Source organism: Cyprinodon tularosa, unplaced genomic scaffold, assembly GCF_016077235.1.
Source record: "Cyprinodon tularosa strain WSP-4 unplaced genomic scaffold, ASM1607723v1 ctg552, whole genome shotgun sequence".
Lineage (NCBI taxonomy): Eukaryota > Metazoa > Chordata > Actinopteri > Cyprinodontiformes > Cyprinodontidae > Cyprinodon > Cyprinodon tularosa.
Window position 1 is genome coordinate 58,137 of NW_024039288.1, and position 19,920 is coordinate 78,056.

At 38.4% G+C, this 19,920-nt stretch overlaps 1 protein-coding gene and 1 long non-coding RNA gene across 4 annotated transcripts; one reads left to right on the forward strand and one right to left on the reverse strand.

Moving 5' to 3' along the window:
- Nucleotides 1-3,568: 3,568 nt before the first annotated feature.
- LOC119796580 (ras-related protein Rap-1b) lies at nucleotides 3,569-15,259 on the reverse strand. Of its 3 annotated transcripts, none has more exons than XM_038305202.1 (8): nucleotides 15,137-15,259; nucleotides 9,864-9,936; nucleotides 7,844-7,912; nucleotides 5,871-5,927; nucleotides 5,643-5,783; nucleotides 4,913-5,056; nucleotides 4,746-4,838; nucleotides 3,569-4,086 (listed from the first exon to the last, which is right to left on the reverse strand). In XM_038305202.1, the coding sequence occupies exons 2-7, from the start codon at nucleotides 9,918-9,920 to the stop codon at nucleotides 4,752-4,754; spliced, it is 555 nt and encodes a 184-aa protein (XP_038161130.1). In that variant the 5' UTR covers nucleotides 9,921-9,936; nucleotides 15,137-15,259; the 3' UTR covers nucleotides 3,569-4,086; nucleotides 4,746-4,751. The 3 variants fall into 3 exon arrangements, with proteins under 3 accessions (XP_038161130.1, XP_038161128.1, XP_038161129.1); XM_038305200.1 differs by having other exon boundaries at nucleotides 3,569-4,064; nucleotides 15,137-15,257; XM_038305201.1 differs by having other exon boundaries at nucleotides 3,569-4,064; nucleotides 9,864-9,933; nucleotides 15,137-15,243.
- Nucleotides 14,570-17,959, forward strand: LOC119796582. The gene is made up of 3 exons (XR_005282489.1): nucleotides 14,570-14,851; nucleotides 14,974-15,253; nucleotides 17,597-17,959. It is a non-coding gene; the product is annotated as an uncharacterized LOC119796582 (long non-coding RNA).
- The last annotated feature ends 1,961 nt before the right edge of the window (nucleotides 17,960-19,920 follow it).

Sequence of the window (19,920 nt, forward strand, 5' to 3'; positions counted from 1 at the left end):
ATGTCTCTTTTGAATTGTTGCCAACAGGACCTAGAATTAGATCCTGATTGCTGCGATTCGTCTCATATTAATCACTATTTTTTATAGCACTTTTTTGCAGATATTACCGTTTGATTAAAGAAGCAAAACACAAAAAACGCTAAATTGCCAAGAAGTAGTAATATTGAAAGCATTAAAAATGTTGTCAATGGTTCTAATATAGATGTTCGAAGCTACAAAATGTACTTGAATGCACCATTAGGTTATTAGCCATCACCGTAAAAAGCTGTTCAAAAGCGCAATGGGAACAGCAGAAAGGAACAGATGGGGAAACTTTCATGGCGGAACTCCTGACCAAACACCACTGTTGCCATGGCAGCGAGACGTGATGCGCACGCGCGTTTAACAAGTTTGAAACTGGAGACCTAGGAATAGAGTAGAACGGAATATAAATTCCCTTGTAAAGGAAAACCGCTAGCAATCACATTTCACCTGTCTTGTAATTTGAATTAATCTGTTTTTTTTTTTTTTTTTATTCTGAATTGAAATGAAGCTTTATTTCAAACTGAACTGTTCATAACTAAGATGACTGTGGTGGCAGGATAACCAGTGGAGAATCAGAGCCAAGGCCTGGAAATAGACCCACCAGGAGGAAGTGTTGAAACCAGCATCAACTCAGAGGACGCAGACTGCATGGCCAGTTTTTATATTTTTATTTCAGAGCAGTATTCTTACCCCACCAGCTTTTACATTTACCATGTAACCACCTACTATTAAATACGATGAAGTCAGAGTTTGTAGCAGGATGTGATGTTTAAGGATATTTCCCTCATCCATCATTATTAAGGAATGACTGACCAACACATGTTTCTGTTACAAAATTGCACCAGTTTTATTCATTTAAGGCTTCTTAGTTTTTGTTTTTTTACATTTGGCTTTACCCCCATCCACTCCTCTGCCTCTCTGTGCTGCTGCTGTGGGTTTCTGGAACAGAAGAAACCAGTTCAGAATCTCCCGTTTGCTGGGCTTTTAGCCGCATTCTTTACTGGCTGAACTGGTTTCTTTAACATTTCACTGGTAACCATGCCATACATTGAAAAAAAAAAAAGTTATTTCAATAAGGGGAAAACAATTTTCACTTTTCTTTTGGCTGCAGTTGCAATCGTCACTGATGCAAGTCGGGCGTTTTAGGGAACTGCAACAGTTTCTTGGATTAGGATGAGTCCAGCTTTTATAATCAGAGATTAAACATGTAAAACGGTTTATAAAACACTGTAATGTGGGTCTAAGCAGATAAATGGACTAGAGAAGTTTATTATTGCACAACATTTGAGCTCATTACATTTCCTTTGAAAGCATCACACAAACATATCTGCTTATAGCTACATCACAAAGTTTTATTACATTTTTACAAACTGGTTATAAATGCTCACAACCAAAATGCTAATTATTAGTACAACCACTACAGTTAAGGCCTCAGTATTCTTTAAAACAAGAGTTTTCCAAACAGACTGTAGATCTGATGTATCCAGAATCTGAGTTTGGCAAATGACGAAAGCTCCTGCAGCCTGCTGTTTGGAGGCTGGAAAGGTCTAAATGCAGCCAAGGCTCAGTTTAATGGCTCATACAAACAGACCGACTATTTGTAATTTGTAATTTTATTAAGGATCCCCATTAGCTGTTGCCATGGCAAACAGCTAGTCTTCCTGGGGTCCAGGAAGACTAGCTCTGAAACAATCCTGCATCAATAAAAGGGAAAAAAGAGGAAAATTAGCAGTAAAGAAGTAAAAGGACATTCATAGGTATTTATAAAACACATTCTTAACAAGCTGAAAATAAAATTTCTAAGCAGTGATAAACATTTGCTGTGTTAATTTGTTTTTTAAAGCATACTGTCGCCCTCTAGTGGCAGAAATAAAATCTCCATCAGTTCTCAGGTACAACAATCCCATCGCCATGGCTGCAAACAGACCTTCCACTGCTTCTGAACAGCATGCAACCTGTCACAGCACCTCCTGGAGGTCCAACTGAGTACTTGTCGAAAACAACATGCTACATGACTGACCGTACTGGAGGAGAACCAGAATACTGACAGCAGTACCCCACCGTACCGCAGCGCTCCTGATAGTACAACACTGCAGCAGAACTCACAGAGGTCTGAGGAACCGTCTGAGGAACCGTTCCTGTGAGATGTTCTGTTTTCTTTCTTTGACTCCATCTCAGTTTGATCTCTAATCCCATTTCTGTCTCCTTGGAAACCAGTGTCCCTCCTCTCCATTCAGCAGGAAACTGATGTTATCCTGAAATCTATCAAAGCGCTGGGTAGAACCAGGGAGGTCATGAAGAACGACTTCAATGATCATCTTATATCAATAGGGGAATAAAGTTGTTTCCCTCTAAGCAGAGTTATTAGAAGCTGCTATCAATATGGCTAACATGAAACAGCTCTCCTAGGCCCTCCCAGCTGCTCTCCTGGACCAGTGTGAGTCTGCTGTCTGAAGGCAACACGTTCGCCAATCACAGCAGGTCAAGACTGCGCTCACTGTGCTGCTAACGAGCTAAATACCTGCTCATTTTATCAAACAGCTCCTCCCTTTAATCACAGTTTTCTCTTACATATCTAATGCTCATCAACTCTAAGGCTAAGTTGAAAACTTATTTAAAGCTCTTTAGAGTTTACAGCAACATATAATATGTATTTATCCCCAGATCTAAAAACTTTAGAAACTCCATAAGCACACAGTTAGCTACTAGTTTTCTCACTAACTACTAACTTTAGTCAGAGCTACTTAAAGCTAGTAGCTAAAGTTAGCATTGATGATAATAGCTGCTTAAATTTGTTTAAATTGCTAATAGCTAATGTTACCAGTAACTTAATCTACAACAGCTTAGGGTAAACAGTTTTAAATTGTCATTAGCAATTATGCTAACATAGCTATGTGGTGTAAAATTTGGTAGCTATTAAGTTATTAGAGATTAAAACAAATTCATTCAAGGGCTAGTTCATTCAATTCATTTAAACTTTATTACTAGAAGGGGAGCATTACTTTTTATCTTTTCATAAATAAATGTTATTTTATATCTAATTTAATTTAAGTATGAAGAAAACTGGACTCAGTTATTTGGCACAGTTAGCATAGTTTCCACTTTAAAGCAAGACCAGGAATTTCTTTGAAAAAATAAGGTTGAAAAGCTATAAACAAAAAAGAGCTAAATTGACACACAGTTCATGATTCATATATGGTCAGAAATGCTTCAATTTATCTCTTTTGAAAACCAGATTTAAAACTTTTATCTAAAAAAATGCAGAGACTTATTAAAGTATCTCAACTTATCCTGAAAAAGATTATTTAGCCGTGCTGCTGCTGACAGAGCAAATCAAAAAAGTTTTTGAAGATTTCCCTTGATAGAAACGGCTCATTGTTACCGTATTATTTCATAAATGAGAGAACTGCCAACCTTCTGCCTCCTTGTTCCTTTCAGCAACACAGTGAGCCGTCCCCATGACCTGCTGCACGCCGTTAGCCCCACCTACCCGAGAATTAAAACTAAAAACATCAAGTGACTTAAGATTTTTTTTTTTCTTTTCTTTTTTTTTTTTTTACACAGAATTATAATAAGCACTGCCATAATAATAATAATAATCACTGTAAGGATCCACAGGTTTAACCAGAGCAGTACACACAGACAGCCGTCACCGGGGCAACCGCAGCCCCAACATGGCCGACGGACAAGCTGCATGCGATTGGATTCAGACTGCTGGAAATTAAAACGAAAGCAAAAGAAAAGAAGAAAAGGAAAAATCAAGAAGCATTCAGCCCCCCCAGCAGAGAGCATGATGGGAACTGAAGTTTTAATCTGGGCAGTTGTTTGGACAGCCCGCCCTCCTCCATCATCGTCATCTGATGTTTGGTTTTAACGTTTCCAAGGCAACAGTCTCTGCTGTGGGGATTGGAAGTGGTCGTCATGGTAACAGAGGTTTAGCCATGGCTGATATCGATGATGTCCTGGTTGTGTTAAGGGGCGTGGCCAGCTGGAAGATGTTCTGTGATTGGTCGGTTTGAAGGTTGTCGGTCAGGTCAGAACTGAGGAAGAGAACAGGAGGGTCTGTAGGCGGCAGTAAAAGATGGAGACCCCCATCCCCCCCCCCCACTGTTAGAGTTCACTGTCTAAGAGCATTAAAGGGTTAATATTACAAAAATATCCTGAGTGAATTAAAAACCTGTTTTCACATATTGATTCATATATGTCCAAAACAGACTGTCGCATGTGAAAACGTAATTTTCCATTCAACAAGGAATGAGAAACTAGGCATTAATGGCATTCATTTACCGGCTCAAATAAGAGGATTTATGGAGTCACTTTTCCACCTCTGGTTGGAACGCTTTTTTAGCTTTGACACCAGGATTCAATCAGAAGGTTAATCAGAGGCAACAAGAAATACTAACTTTAAGAAAGCTTCTTTTAAAACGGTTTAATAAACTTATCAGAAAAGGAAATAAACCTTTTCAGACCAAATAAAATGCACTACATTGTAACATGACTACTTTAGGTCTATTCCTTTATGTCGAAAAACTTAAGAACCACATTTACAAAGATTTCTCTTTCGAAAATAGTTCTATGTTGAGATTTTAAGCTGAAAACACTTTAGGGAACTAAAGAGTTTAATAAATGAGTTTGTAAACTGCTTTTTGCATCTGTTCAGGTTATCAATGTCTAACACCGTTGGATCTAGTTTAAAATAGGGAAACAGGTTTGGGACTCACATATCATTAGAGAAGTTGGCAGTTTGTTTTTCTACGAGTATCTCCTGTAACTGGAGTCTTCCTGTTGATCTGCCGGACGAGGTCGTAAAAGATCTGCAAAAACAACCATAAGCATCAGAATGTGACGGAAGCAGAAGGTAGAACGAGTCTCCGGTGGGCGTGGCCACCTCGTTGACGTTTATCTTGCTCTTGGCCGAAGTCTCCAGGAAGGCGCAGGAGTTCCACTGGCGGGCGAGGCCGATGCCGGACTCTTTGGCCACAACACGCTCCACCTCCAGGTCGCATTTGTTTCCCACCAGGATCATGGGGACCTGCAGCGTCGCATCAGCAGGATAAAGGGAGTTTCGTCATCAACAGTAAGACGCTTGAATCAAGGTTTTCATTTTTAAGGAATTGAAATAAATCAAAAAGAAAATAAATAATAAAATATTATTATTCATATATTATATTTAGTAAACCTAAAAATATTTTTTTGAGAACTTGCTTTCCTTTTGTACCATCCTTTATTACACCTGAAAATAATAATCTATACGATAAATAAATCCAGATTTCGATTTATTAACTTATTTTTTTCTTATATGCCAGATTTTTCTGAGGTAATTTACTTTTGTTCATTTCCTCCAAAACAAATTTCTATCGCATCATTTTAGAGGGAAAAAGTTGGATCCTGCTAAACCATTTCTGACCAGCAGGTGGCAGCAGAGCTAAAGGTCAAAGCATCTTTCCTCATCTGACCTTTGTTTTCACAATTTTCTGTTTCCTGACACCTGAATTTCCCTGTAATTGGATTCTAAATTAGCGCTTGCAGCCACAGCATTAAATATTAGACTTGATGAGATGATAATAAACAACAGTCAGGCGTTTTTGGCAGGTGAATGTGTTGCGTTTGTATCGTACGTCCTCGGTGTCCTTGACTCTGAGGATCTGCTCTCTCAGGTCCTGGAGGTCGTTGAAGGTGGACTGGGCTGTGATGGAGTAAACCAGAGCAAATCCCTGACCATTCTTCATGTACAGGTCCCTCATGGCCGTAAACTGCTCCTATATTAATAAACACAAACAAAGAGATGGAGTCAGGGGGGGGTGCACAGGCACTTAACATGCACCTGACCTCAGATCAGATCTTACTGTTCCTGCTGTGTCCAGGATCTCCAGCATACACTGCTGTCCGTCCACCTCCACTTGCTGCAGAAAGACACCGAATCAATCATTTAGCGTTTTACATCAATTATCCGACTTCAATGTTTAAATGAGTTCATTTAGGTAAATTAAATCAGTTTCTATTCAGAATTAGAATTCTGTTGTCAGGTTTTTAATTTTTTTTTTTAATATTTTTTAAATCCAAAAACATTTCTTTCTCAGCTAATTAATAAAAAGATTTACAGTATTAACAAAGCCACTGAAAATACACAAGTTCAGTTTTCTTTCATCAGCTCAAAAATAAAATGTATATAAACATAAACAATTGTAGTAAAAACGATAAAAGGAGAAGAAATCTGCAAATAAAAAATATTCATAAATAAGCTTGAAACGTTTCAATAAATTGGTATCGGGACAAGCATGTCAGATAATGGATGGATATATATATATATATATATATATATATATATATATATATATATATATATATATATATATATATATATATATATATATATATATATATATATATATATAAATACTAAAATGAAATGGCTTTTCCAAGCGTTGCATTTCCAAATTGGTGCCTGACTTTACACGAGTGAATAAAGAGAATGTGATTGGTCGTTTATCAAGGGGACGCGATTGTTGTGGCAGAAGGTTTGCAAGCAAGTTTAATTGTAGCCTACTAACCAGTTAGCAACTTAGTGCTAGTAGGTTCCCAATGGGAAATTCCATTGGGACCATGTAGCCCTAAATTGGTGACTTAGAAACGACACTGTCAAGGAACGCTATGGACAGAGGAAACATGCAAGAGGAGGAGAGTTTAGTGTAGGAGGTCGTGGATGAGTCTCCTCCGTCATACATTTTTTATTTAGAGGAGGAAAGCGGGATGAAGATGTTGTGGAAGAGGACGCCAGGGCGGCAGAAGCTTGGTTTGGTGTAGAAGGCTTACAGCCGTACATGTTTGAGCCCTTGCCTCGCAACGCTGCCAGTTCTGTTAGCTCTATGCCTGCTGAAGACACAGACGTCCATCCCTGTGAACACTGGGACGGAACTCAATGGGAAAGGAAATTATTCTTTTTTCTTATTTCAACTGTTGCGTATATTAGCTGCGACATGAATCAAGATGTTATGACCGAAAAAATGTGATTGACAGATGACTGTTGATATACGATTGGCCGAATTTAGGTGTTCAGGCTGACGTATAACTAACTGGCCTGCAGAAGATTACGGAAAAAAACCCCCACAGATTTTAAGACAGGATTTATTTTTGAATAGAAATTTTCTAAATTTTGGGACATTATGGTCTGATAAAGAGTACATTTATATACAAGCCAGAATGATTTGACATTTAAAATTGACTTCCGTACGACTTTAAGGTCTAAATACATCAATAATTAATAAATATATAACACTTTACATTAAAAAAAATATAGCGTAAGATTGAAATATATGAATAAAAATAAATGTACAAATATAAGAATTAATTGTATTTACCTAAAATAAAGGTTTATAGAAAAATAAATTATAATTATTGGACTTATTTAATAAATAACCTTTGTAATATAAAACTAGTAAAAAGCTCCAAAAAACCTTCCATTTACCAAATTACTGAACTCGTTTTAAACGTCTTCAGATTATTTTTTTTATTCTACTTTAGTTTGTGGATGCTGAAAGAACCGCCTACCTAAATATTTTAAGACAAAACTCAACAAATATAAACCATTATTTAAAATAAAACCTTTATTATCAATAAATGCATGAACAAATATTTCCGTTTTCAGTTTTGCAATTTAAAAATCAATCATATTTTAAGTATTATTCTAAATGTTTAGGTGGAAATGTTAATTTACTAGATGAATCTCCTTTTAGATTATTTCTGTATCTTAATATCCTGGATTAGGACGTCATTCTCAGACGTAAACGTAACGATGTCGTTAGGCCGAGTGTGTCCCTACCTTTCTGTAGGAGTCCTCTATCGTCGGATCGTACTTCTCCACAAAGATTCCCTGAACAAACTGGACCGTCTGAACACAGAGAGAGGAGGAGGAGGAGGGTTAATTGAGCTCTGTTCTGCTCTCCATTGTGAATCATCAGAATGTTAATTATGTGACAGATCTCTATTATATCAGATGGATTAAAGCTCTTCGTTGTAGTGAGTCTGATTTCAGATTTATTTACCAAAAAACAGAAAAAAACAGGAAGTGGGAAAATCAAAAACTCTAAACTTTATTAGTTTCTGCTGAAAATACACTGAAACCCAAACCACAGGTTGATACAAACCAAACCTTATTACTCTGGTGGGGAAGTTTCTGTTTTCATGGACCTAAACTTTCTGTCCGTCTCTTTTCTTTTATTGTTCTTTCATTACAGGACGTCTCTGTCCTGGATTGTCCCTTCCTGTCCTCCACAACCGTGACCGTCCTTCAGAGCCAGCCTGTGAAAACCTGAATCCAAACCGATTCTTTTGCTCTGTTCGAATTCATGGGCTGCGTCCTTGGAAGGCCAGATTCGAAGGCCGATTATGTCATAGCCGAGGCGCCGAGGTCTGGTCGGATTCCAAGAGTCCTCGTTATGCGGCCTTAAAATGTGTCCTCTTTTTTGCATGATTTGAAGGACGGGTCCGATGTATCCTCGCTATCCTTGGATATCCCAGGATGCATTGCGAGACCAAGAAAGCCGTGATTTGCTCCGTGATCAAACAGTGGTGAATGTTGTAAGTTCAGTTTAATATGATACAAGTGTTTGAATATTTCTGTCTGAAATGAATGAAAATAGTTTTAATGGTGCAGATATGTGGCGGTAATGTTTGGTTTATCTAAAGGTTTTTATCTGTTACTGTGTAAATGTGTTTGTCTGTAATTTAAGGACAGATTCTAATATATCTGCAGTGTGGGGACTATAAATCTGATAGGATTAAATTTTTTAATTGCTATTTTGCACAATATGCTTAACTAAGTATTTTTTCGTTGTTGAATATTAGAGATTTTGCAGAAATTTTTTTTTTTATATATATTGATTAGATTTACTTATATCTTTCTACCCCTTTTATAGAATAGAATAGAAAATCCCTTCATTGTCCCACAATGGGCAAATTTACAGCAGCAGAAAGATTATTGAAAATGGTCTCACAAATGTGGACCTTAGAGAAATGTATAAGAATAACATAATAGGGAAGAGTTAAAATATAAACAATAAAATACTATAAAGTGTTTTAAATTAATAACCAATATGCAGCTATGGACATTTTTACAGTAATGGATATTTGAAAATAGCAGCAACATCAGAGATGTGCAGAATGACAGCAGCAGGTTATTTAACTGACTAAGGTTTCTATCATTACATTTGATTTTATTTGTTCCTGCTCCCGGTGGTTGGAACCTTTATTCCACTCTGGATTCTTGTGACTGTAGTCTTTGATCACTTTATAATAATAACAAATTAAGATTTAAACAGTTTTGAAAAGTTGGTATTTAGTCTTTTCCTGCTTTGTATGTCAACTGTCATGGTTGCTAGGCGACAGAGCGTACAGGCGGTAAAAGCTGCCGAAGGGTAGACCTGTTTGAATTCACAGCCAAAACTCTTCCGGTCTCCTTATTTTCGAGGACTTCGAAGGACGGCGTCCCTGGAGGACGCAGCCCACGAATTCGAACAGAGCCATCATCTAGGAGGAGAAGCTGCTGGATTCTCTCAAGAGAAACATTTTGAATTCTTATTCATCTAAAGGTAATTTACATTCTTATCAGTTTGTTTTTAGGTTCAGGCAAAGTTATTAAAGGTTGGTTACAGATTTTATAGCCTTTAACTCTAATATCAAGAAAAATCTTTGAAGTGAGTCAGGGAATTAATGAATTTTAGGAAGCAAACTGAATAACCCCTGAGTCACTTAAGGAAAGTTCCTTCAACATGTTAAGGAACTGATGATTCATTTATTGACATGACAGCGGAGTCAGACTCCAGGCTGTGTTTGGGACTTACCAGCGCTGACTTCCCGACGCCTCCTGATCCTAAAACAACCAGTTTATATTCACGCATCCTGACTGTCTGTCTGCTGGGCGAGAGAGAGAGAGAGAGAGCAGGTCAGAGCAGCCAATCAGAGAGCAGATGACAACACCTGGCAGGTTAACTCAAAACAGCTCTGCTCGGGTCATGTGATCGCACAGCTGGTGGACTTGTCTCCGTCCTGGTTACTGTTGCTATGCTGAAAGCCTGCAGCTTCACGGCAACATGACAAACACAGAGGAGGGCCCGTCCCCCCCCCCCCCCCCCCCCGCTGACCCACACAAAGAGCAGAAAACGGACCCAATCCACTAATAGCTTAAAGCTTTTTATCACAACAAACAAACAAAACATAGTTTCAAAGCAGATTTTTCTTCCCATAAAGTTTGAATGTAAACCTGTAAAGTGAATATTTAGAAATAAAGTCTACCAGAAGTAAAATAATACTAAAGTTCTCCCACAAATCCTACATCAAGACAGATGATAATAAAAATACTTTAACACATTCTTTTATTACATTTATTCGTCTATCATTTGATATTTTGATTCTAATGCAAGTAAAAATCTTGAACTGACTCAAATAGTGAAGAAAAAAAACACTGAAAACTGGATTTACCAATAATAGTAACTCTAAAAGTCAAGAAGGAGGAAGTTACTTTAACAAGAGGAAGATGAACTTTAATATTGTGAAAAATAAAGAACAATCAGTGAACACTATGAACTTTTGACACTCTGCATCTCTCCACCTTAAATAACCCAAAAAATGTGAGCAGAAACGTTCCTTTAATTTCTCCTGCACTTGTTTCTAAATTTAAAATAAACTTAATCTGAAATGAGAAACTGCCGTAGGGTCCTCGCTCCTCTCCCTGCTGATGGGGCCCACTCAGGTCGCCATGGAGACGAGATGGTTGTGTGTGATAATATTTCCTTGTAAAGCAGACTTTTCCACAGCAGAGCAGAAGTTCAATCATTGAAGGATAAAAATCATATAAACACTTGGGTCAAAATGAGGGATTATCTCAGATTAGAACCAGATAATTTTCCCCTCATCCACGATCCTCAAATTCATCCAAACCAAGAAGTCTGTCGTTTCTTCTCCAGTTAGAAGCAGTGAAGCTAGAAAAGCTGCTCTAACAGACAAAAAGCTGTGGAACTAAACGCTTCCTAGACTGATTAATCAGCCTTCAGCACCAACAGCTGCTCCTCCACAGTTTAACGAACAGTTTTCATCACTTAGGGGAATTTAACCCGGTTAAAGCAGTTCAGTCAATTTTATCTCCTAACTTTTCCTTCGACCCGTTTAGAGGCGGCCATGTTGGATCATCGTCCTTCTCCTCCGACAAACGTTTGACTTTTAAACCTTCAGCTCTGACGATATTCAGATTAACACTGATTAGCAGCTCACATCCTCATCTAATCTCTTGGTAACGGTAACCAGGCAACTGCTCCCAAACTTTCTTAAACTACCCAGAAACACCTGCACAGTTGCATAGCAACGGCATCCCATTTTAACCCTGTATAAGTAGCTGTGTTGTTGGGAGGTTTCCAGTCTGACCACAGTGGTGAGCCATTCCTCACAGAAACAAACTGGTTTGAAGTGATTTTCAACATTTAAAGGTCCATATTGCTGGATAAAGTGACATCTGGTGGTGTGAATGGTGAACTGCAACCACAGATTTAATCAAACACCTGATTTTTCCAACCATTTAAACTAAATAAAATAGGATTTTTTTTTGGAAAACATAATTTTAAATAATCATGCAAGAGTTCTTAGGTCCAGTTTGACTTTTATTTATTTATTTATTTCAGGAATGCTAAATGAACCACTATTCGCTCACATGCATCTGTTCCTGCATTTTATGGCTGCAGTGAATCATTTAGTGTTGAACGGAGACCAGGAAGGGAGTTTAATCTGATTCTCTCCTGAAGAAGGAATCTCTGGGAACAAGCCTGAACTAGACAGCCGTGATCTCCCATCCTTCCCAAAGCATCAAAACGCATCATTTAGGAACAGACGACAGCGATGAAATCCTTTCCCTCCATCGTTAAACACCAATGGATCAGTCAGACTGAGAAGGTTTTACATGGACATTCATATCCTGGAGTAGAAGGTGGAAGTTTCTGCTTCCCCACTGTACCTGAATGCATCAGCATAGATTCCAGCGCCTTAGGGTTTAAAAAAGGGCTTGTTTATCTGAAACGCTCTTCAGGTTGAGACGACAAGTCTGGGCGGGTCGGACAGATTACAGCGAGGCGCTGAGCAGAACAGCAGGAACTACCAACCCATCCCGGAAAAAAACAAACATCTGGAGTTTCCCCTGGAAGAAAATCGCAACTAAAGCTCCGACTAGCAAACGCACAAAACGCCACGACTGAAAGAAAGAAGCTAAAGAGCTTTATCAATAAATAATAAACAGAAGAGCAAAGCGAAGCATTTTACTGTTTATGTTCTGAAACAGCAGACTACTTCCTGCTTAAAAGATTCAAATTAAAACACCACTACTTTAATTAATTTGGATTTCACTGCAATCCGTTGCTCTGAAAGTGAAATAAAGAGCCCCAGATGAGCTTTTAATAAAAGAACCAGCTTTAATTCACACAATTTACTGATGGAGAGGAAGAAACCGCAGAAATAAGTCTTATTTATACGCATAAATAAGGCTTAAAGAGTGAATTATTTCAGTTCTTATTGGAGCTACATTTACAGAAAGCTAAATGACAGGTTTATTCATAGAAATCTGAAGTTAGAGTTCAGATCTATTATCCCCAGATCTGTTTTGATCCACCAACAGCTGCAGCTTTAAAACCAGAATCTCCACCATTTTCCATTAGTAGCTTCTAGTTTTTAGGAGCATAATCTGATCAATGTTATCTATATTGTATCCTTTTGTTCAAAATAAATGAAATCAGATTTTTTCCTAATTCAAAGCAAGAAGTGGGACCTTATATATAACGAGGAATCGTTTTTGTCCAAAAATGATCGCTGCAGCACAAAATGCTCAGAGTTTGAGGGAAACTCGGCTTCGCTTCATTAACGGAAGAAAAACTGAAGCAAACCGATTTAAACCCGATTTGACTCCTCTGTGTTCATATGTTCTGGTCCACGCTTTCACTTCCTGCTTTCTGCTCTGCTGTAAAGACTGAACATATTTTTAATAAAACTAAAACCAGATGCTGAAAAGATCCGGATTGAACCACATTCCCAGAAACCTGCAAAACACGTTCGCTGTTCAGTCATTAGTAATACTCAAATAAACGATTTTACTCACATTTGATTGTTAATATAAACATAAACACTGGGAGGAAATAACGTTTTATTTAATAGAATAACCTGCCAGAGGTATCAGGAGGAAGTGTTTTGAAAATAACTTTAAATAAAAATAAATTTCTGGATCTTTCTTATATTAGTTGGGAATAAATTGTGTTTTTCAGACCTGAAACGCTTTAATTCAGAGCAAAGACGGATTTTATATTAAACCAACAAGCCTGACGCTGAAGAAAACAGGGTGGATCTGACCATTTCCCCAACAATAATTTACAGAAAATCAGTCAAATTGAGCTGAAACTGAAGCAACTGAAAGACGGTGAGTCCAGTAGGACCTGCAGCTCTGATGGAAACGGTTTAACTTCTGCATCTCTGCAGCTCAGAGAAAAAAAACAAACAAAAACAAATTTTACTTCACATATTTAATAAAAGTTTGGTTTTCAAACTGCAGCCACCAGCCGGAGCGATTTGAAAAACACCTCGACTTCAAGCTCAAATGTGAGAAGTTGTTGTTTTTAGTCAAAACTTCCTCATTATTAGTTGAAGCTCAAAGATTAAAATCATATTAAACATTTTCTGTAGTTTACAGATAAAGGCTGATAGAATAATCCAAGTAATGCAAGATAAACTTTAAGATCAACGTTTTGTTTCCTTCATGTTTGGTCTAAAGACGTCAGCTTAGGATGAACAGGCCCGGAGCATCATACCACCTCCACCATGCCTGACTGTAGCTCTGCTCTGGTTCTGAAACGCTCGTCCTTCTGGGTCAGATAGAAGCGGACACACGCCGTGACATCATCAGGATGTTCTCTCGCTAAATGTCAGACGGGTCTTTGTGTTCTTCTGGGTCGCTGGTTCTGAAGCCATTTTAGTTTCTCATTGTTGAATCATGACCTGTGACCTCAACTGAACCAGTTACAGGGATGATTTCTGCTCCGATTCTGTGGATCATGGTTCTCAGCTGCTCTTTTCTATTTCAGATCAGGGCGGGTCCTGGATTCTTTAGCCTACTTCATGTTGTCGGACAGGTGCTGCTGAAGGAAATTCAACTACTTAGTGATGAGGCCTGGGTGTGGCTGTTCAAACTGAACCAATATGTCGGACTTTAGTGATTCCTTTACTGATCCGTTAAAGGAAAAACCTTTATCACCACCCAGGGAGTAATCGACTATTGAAAAACATCCTTCATGGTGGATAGTTTGGCTTGATTTTATGACCGATTTAAAATGAGCAATAAAAACAGAGAGCATTGGTTTAAACTGAGGACATTCTTCACCTGCACAGACTTGTATTTGGTTTTACTGTGTGGTTTTTCTGGCCACCATCTGCAGTGTTTATATGTGACACAGAGAGACAGCAGAAGTTTATTAAAGCTGTTTTATTTCATGGCTCTCATCATGCAGCTGCTTCCTGTCCTGGCTGGGTGTGAGAGGAGGCCAGGCTGCTCCAGATCTGCTCCAGTCTGTGGAGGCAGATGGACCTGGATCAGGCTCCACTAGGTGGGGCCTGTAGCTGCTCTCTGCTCTGCAGAGCTGAGGGGAGAGCAGAGCCGCTGGCAGACACTGAACTCCTCACTTCCTTTCTTTCTTTCTCCTCTAGCAGAGCAGCGGGGCTTCCTCAGCTGCGCGGCCGCCCCACAGCGCTCCCTGCGCGGACTGCTCCTGCAGCAGGCCCCGCTCCATCGGAGGACACCATAGAAAGTGTAAACTAGATCAGAAACATTCCTGTAGAGATCAGAGCCCCTCTGATGCCAAGCAGCTGTCTAACATCCGATATCTGTCTGTCTATCTGTCTGTCCGCCGGTCGCTGCTTCCGCAAACCCAGCCCAGATCGGTCCGGTTCGGTACCGGCCCGTCCGCCTCCCAGGCTGCTTCTGGCGGGCTGAACCAGCTCTCCTGCGACCGGATATTAACCTCCACGCCATGAATGGTGGATTAATTTAAAAAAACAAGCAGAAAAAGAGGAAATCTGTAACGGGAGTACTTACAATCATCCACCCGTCCGCTGTGCTGCGCCTCGCTCTCTCTCCTGCTGGCTGTGATGCTCTCTCTACCAGAGCCGCTCCCTCCTGCCGCTTCAGCTCTCTGACGTCAAGTGTGACGTGGTGAATGTGGGAGCTTCCGGAAAGTTTCTTCAAAATAAAAGTATTGACATGTACGGAAGAGGATCAGGGCTACTGAAAAAATTAAAAAAGTGAACTGATTTTTAAGTATTATTTCAGTTTAAGATGGGAAAAAGTCAGAATTCTGACTTTAATCTAAGAATTCTGACTTTTTTTTTTCCACAATCCTGATTTTCTTCTTAGAATTCTGACTTTCATCTTAGAATTCCGACATTAAGAATTCAGACTTTTTTCTCAGAATTTTTATTTTTTCAGTGGCCCCAATCCTCTTCCATAGATATACTCTAAGTTCAAAAAGAAAGTGGGGAAAAAAGCAACATCTTACATTTAATACGTTACATAGTTTAAATCAGCAGTGCGTGTTTGTAAGTTAAAATCAGTTAATTTAAATTCCTTTGACTCATTAGCATCTTTAAATGATCAGTGAGGCTGCAGGCTGGAGCAGCTGCCTGCAGTGTTTCCTTACAGTAATACGGTCCTTGGTTCAAATCCCATCCAGGATCTTTGTCCATGATCACCAAATGCATGTTTAATCTGGAGGCCTATGAGATTAATTGGTTTAGTGAAGAACTAAATATGTTTTTAATTGTCTTTCATTCCTATTAAGCTTGTAGGTTTAGCTTGTAAATAAAGCTAGAATTAACAAAAGATACAGCAAATACCTTGTAAATAAATAAAAAAGCCAGTTTTGATGCTGGATTATATGATTAATATTAAAAAATAGTTTTAAACCACAAGCCTTTAATCCCAACAACAGTACAATTATTTACGTTCATTTAAAAAAATGAAACACTATTTTAGTGGTTTTATTGTAGTGTTGGGAGATTTTCCAAATGCTTTAGTTTGTAAATCTATGAATTATTTTGGGTGATGTTTTGTTTTCTTTGTGAGTCTTATTTAGTAAAAAACACCAACAAAAGAAATCACACAACGAGAATAAGAATTAATGAAATCGTTATTAATGTGCTGCTCCTGTTTTATGCTGTAACACTTTATTTTGAAGGCAGGAGGAAAAACTTCCGGTTTTGCTCTAATTTTGTTGTTTACCACCTTTTCTTCAGTCTCAGTTACATCTGGTTCCCGCTTCCTGGAGTAAAACACAACTTGTATCTATTTTAGATGAGTTTTATTTCAAATATTAGACTATTTACAACATTAAAAAACATTAAACTGTCAATATGTATCCATCGGCTTTTCTTATGATAGAGTCAGACCAGTAATTTAACCAACAGAAAATGTGTTTTTACATTAATGGAAATTAAGAACTTCTCATTTATACATCTGAAGAGCTGCAAACAGAGGATTAGAGGTGTGGTGTTCAACAAGGCTTTATTCTAAGCCCTAATGTAGTTTAATTGAAGTCTGGGATTATGGAACATAGTGCAGTTGTTTATTAGCCGGGAAAAAAAAACTATTATAAGAATTGGCAAGTTTTAATTCAAAATAAAAAAGCAGATAAATTTCAGGGAAGAACTCTGAGGAAACAGATGACCAACCTCCTATGGAGAAGCAAACATTTTGCTGAGTAAACTGTTATGGAATAGAACCTAAACCTGAACCTCTTTCTAATCTGCGTGCTTTTAGATTATATAAAGGTCATATTAGGGACACTATGAGGGATATCATGATTAAATAAGTTGTATTTATGTTTTTGTTGCTGCTGCTTTGTGAAAAGCTTTAGGGTTGATATTTAACAACTCTATGTCCCTTCTGGGTAAGACTAGACCTCAGGGCGCTGTTCTCGGCTCCATGTCCTTTTTAGTTTTGTTGATGACATCATTATATTTTGTCTCAGATTTTAGTTTTTTTTTTTTTTATTATAGATATGCCGTTCGTCTAGTTCAATTTGCATGTTTTCTAAACCAAAACAAGGCTTTGTTTCTGGTCTCTATAAAGCCTCAATCCCAACTCTATTTCTGACATTTTGAATTGAAAAAGCTTCCAGGATGGGAAGAGAAACGTCTTCAAACTTGAAAACAAAGTCCAATGGATTGTTTTTCAACTTTCTTGGAATATACTTTACTAATTTCAACTAAAGTATCAATTGTGATCTAAATAATGAATCTTTTACTAGATGCAACCACCTTTTGTATAGAAATATCAATACATAACAGATGTGTTTAGAAAATAACTGATGGATAAACTCAGTAGCTAATCGGTTAAACAAACTTTTTTTAACCCATTGATAAAAAAATATGAATAAAAGCTTATTTTACTATAATTCTTGACTTTTACGTTGATATGTTTTGTTGGTGAGCGAGCAGAACCTGTCAGATTTTTGTCCTTCCTGTTAGCTGTTGAAGCCCAACAGTTTGTGTCAAACAGACCCTGAAACGACGAACAACCAGCATGTGTGGGAGGGAGCAGAGCATGCCGGAGCGTGTTGACACCAACACGTCTCAACCCTCACACACGGGTCATGTTCCTGTTGCTACCGAGTGCTCAGTTACTGAACCAAATCTACGTCCAGCGGCCTGAAGCTGGAGTCCGAGCCGTCAGCCGACGCCCTGAAGAACAAGGTGTTTTCTGCAGAGATCCAGTGTCGTGAAGCCACACCTAAACAGGAAGGAGTCACCAAGAATAGAGTGGACCTCCACCCAACCAGCTTCCCTTCCACTGACACACACTTCCTCTAAGTCAGTTTGATGCTTTATGTAAATTCCTGCTTTTGCTTTTTTCAGTTAAAACAAAGAAATCAGGTTTTTAAGTGTAGAAGTTATTAAGACTCATGTTTTTTTTTGGCTGATTTCAAAACAAACAAGACAGACATTATTTAATCCTTCTTGAGCTTTTTAGTTTTATTTCCCCAATTTAAAATGTTCAATTGAACTGAAGGTTTTCTGATTCTCTCCTATCAGATGTTAAAATATTCTTCTCTCCCAGACGGCATCACTTTTTCTGAAAAGACGAGGCGGCCCATCAGAGCAGAATAAATTACTGAGCTTCAAAGAGGTAAAAACATCAGCATGTCAATGATCCAGACCCGGGTGCACCGATACCGACTCCTCGATTCAGATGTTGCTAAGAGACCAGATGAATGAGCATCATTTGGTTTGTTTACCCTCTAACGAGTTTCTGCCTCATTTAAGCAGCCAATCAGAGGCGGTGGCAGCCGTACGAGGAGAGTCATCTCCACTGATTCTTGGGATGAGGAGGTGGAAACATCAGGAAGCAGGAGTTAAACATCAGGTGAAGCACAGAGGATCTGGTTTATTGCAGCTTATAATTCTTAGATTTAACTTGTCATTAAATTGAACTTTGGCTCCCCCTGCTGATCTTTGAGGAATGAAATGAAATCATAATTCTTTATTTACCAAAAAAATCCACCAGATTCCATTTAAGTCTCCAGGATCAGTTTCACATTTGATTCCTGGTTCTGAGGTGTTTTTGGACGACCTCTCAGCGCCGCTCAGTAAAGTTCTGAAGAGGCGATGATCTCATTTAACAGCTCATGCTCAAACACGCTGAGTTTCCTCACCACAGTGAGGCTGGATGACTTCCAGTTTCACCACAAAAATATTTCCTAATATCTTCTCCCTTGAAGCTGACCTCAAGGGTCAGAAGGGAACTATTTTTGCAATATTTCCACTGAGAATGATAGTATTAGTAGTATAAAGGTTTTTATATGTTCCTTACTATGTGGTTTTCTTTAGAAATTGAATGCTTATGGACATTTTCTTTGGTCGATAAACATAAAATAAAATTACATATTACAAAATGGAACAACAGAGGACTGACCCAATTAGAAAGAGAATCCCATAAAAGGGTCATTGTGGATCAAACAAACAGACTCATTTAATGCTACATTTTCCCTGGTTGTTTGTTCTCCCATCAGTCAATCACTGGTTTCTGCATTTTAAATATTCTCTGACTGTATTACTGTGATGCACTTTTAAAACATTCAAACTATCAGGCTCTGTTGTTATGGAGTTCCTCAGGGCAGTGTTCTCAGCCCCATTTTTTGTCTACTGTCTGTTTTGTGGATGACTGTGTTGTATTTTATTTTTACTGGATAAGCTTTACTCCTTTTAGATTAAATCTTAATTGTAAATACCCACTTATGGTGCATATAAATGGAAATAAATACTGATAAGGATTTTATAGGTTCCTAACCAAGTAGTGGATTTTCTCTGAATCTTTCTCTTTAGAAATTGGACGGTAATTCATCTCAAATTAAAGTCAACCAAAGGATTATAAACACAGACCAGAGCATTCAGTGAGGACTTTGATGGATCTGGGCAGTGCTTCCTATATGAACAAATATATTTAAACCTCCCAACGCCAAAGCTTTGGTCTTTTATTACCCAGACTGATATAGATCCAGTATCCATAATCACACTGACCATAGCAGGAAGCACGGTGATGGCAGCTAAAGGTTCTTTGCCAGTGAATGAAGTGGATGACTAGTTCGACATGAAGGAAACATCAATGGTGCCAGACAGATGGATTTCTAGTACCAGGGGGAGGCGTCATCGGCTGCAGGTCTGAGACAATCCTGATAATCAATCTGACTGATGATCTCTAGCATGATTTAACGTCTATTGAACAGAAGTGGCACCCATCCGAAGGAGCAGGAGGAAAAGGGGCTAAAATGTCTGGAAATAAACCAGACTGGAAGTTATTTGTTCCTAACAGCCAATAAGTGCTGA

Excerpts from the sequence above, each read along its gene's own strand:
- LOC119796580 (XM_038305202.1), bottom strand. The coding sequence starts at position 9,920 with ATGCGTGAATATAAACTGGTTGTTTTAGGATCAGGAGGCGTCGGGAAG. Across the intron at positions 7,913-9,863 it reads GCGTCGGGAAGTCAGCGCTG|ACGGTCCAGTTTGTTCAGGG; the intron begins GTAAGTCCCAAA and ends CTCTGTGTTCAG. Across the intron at positions 5,784-5,870 it reads TCCTGGACACAGCAGGAACA|GAGCAGTTTACGGCCATGAG; the intron begins GTAAGATCTGAT and ends TTATTAATATAG.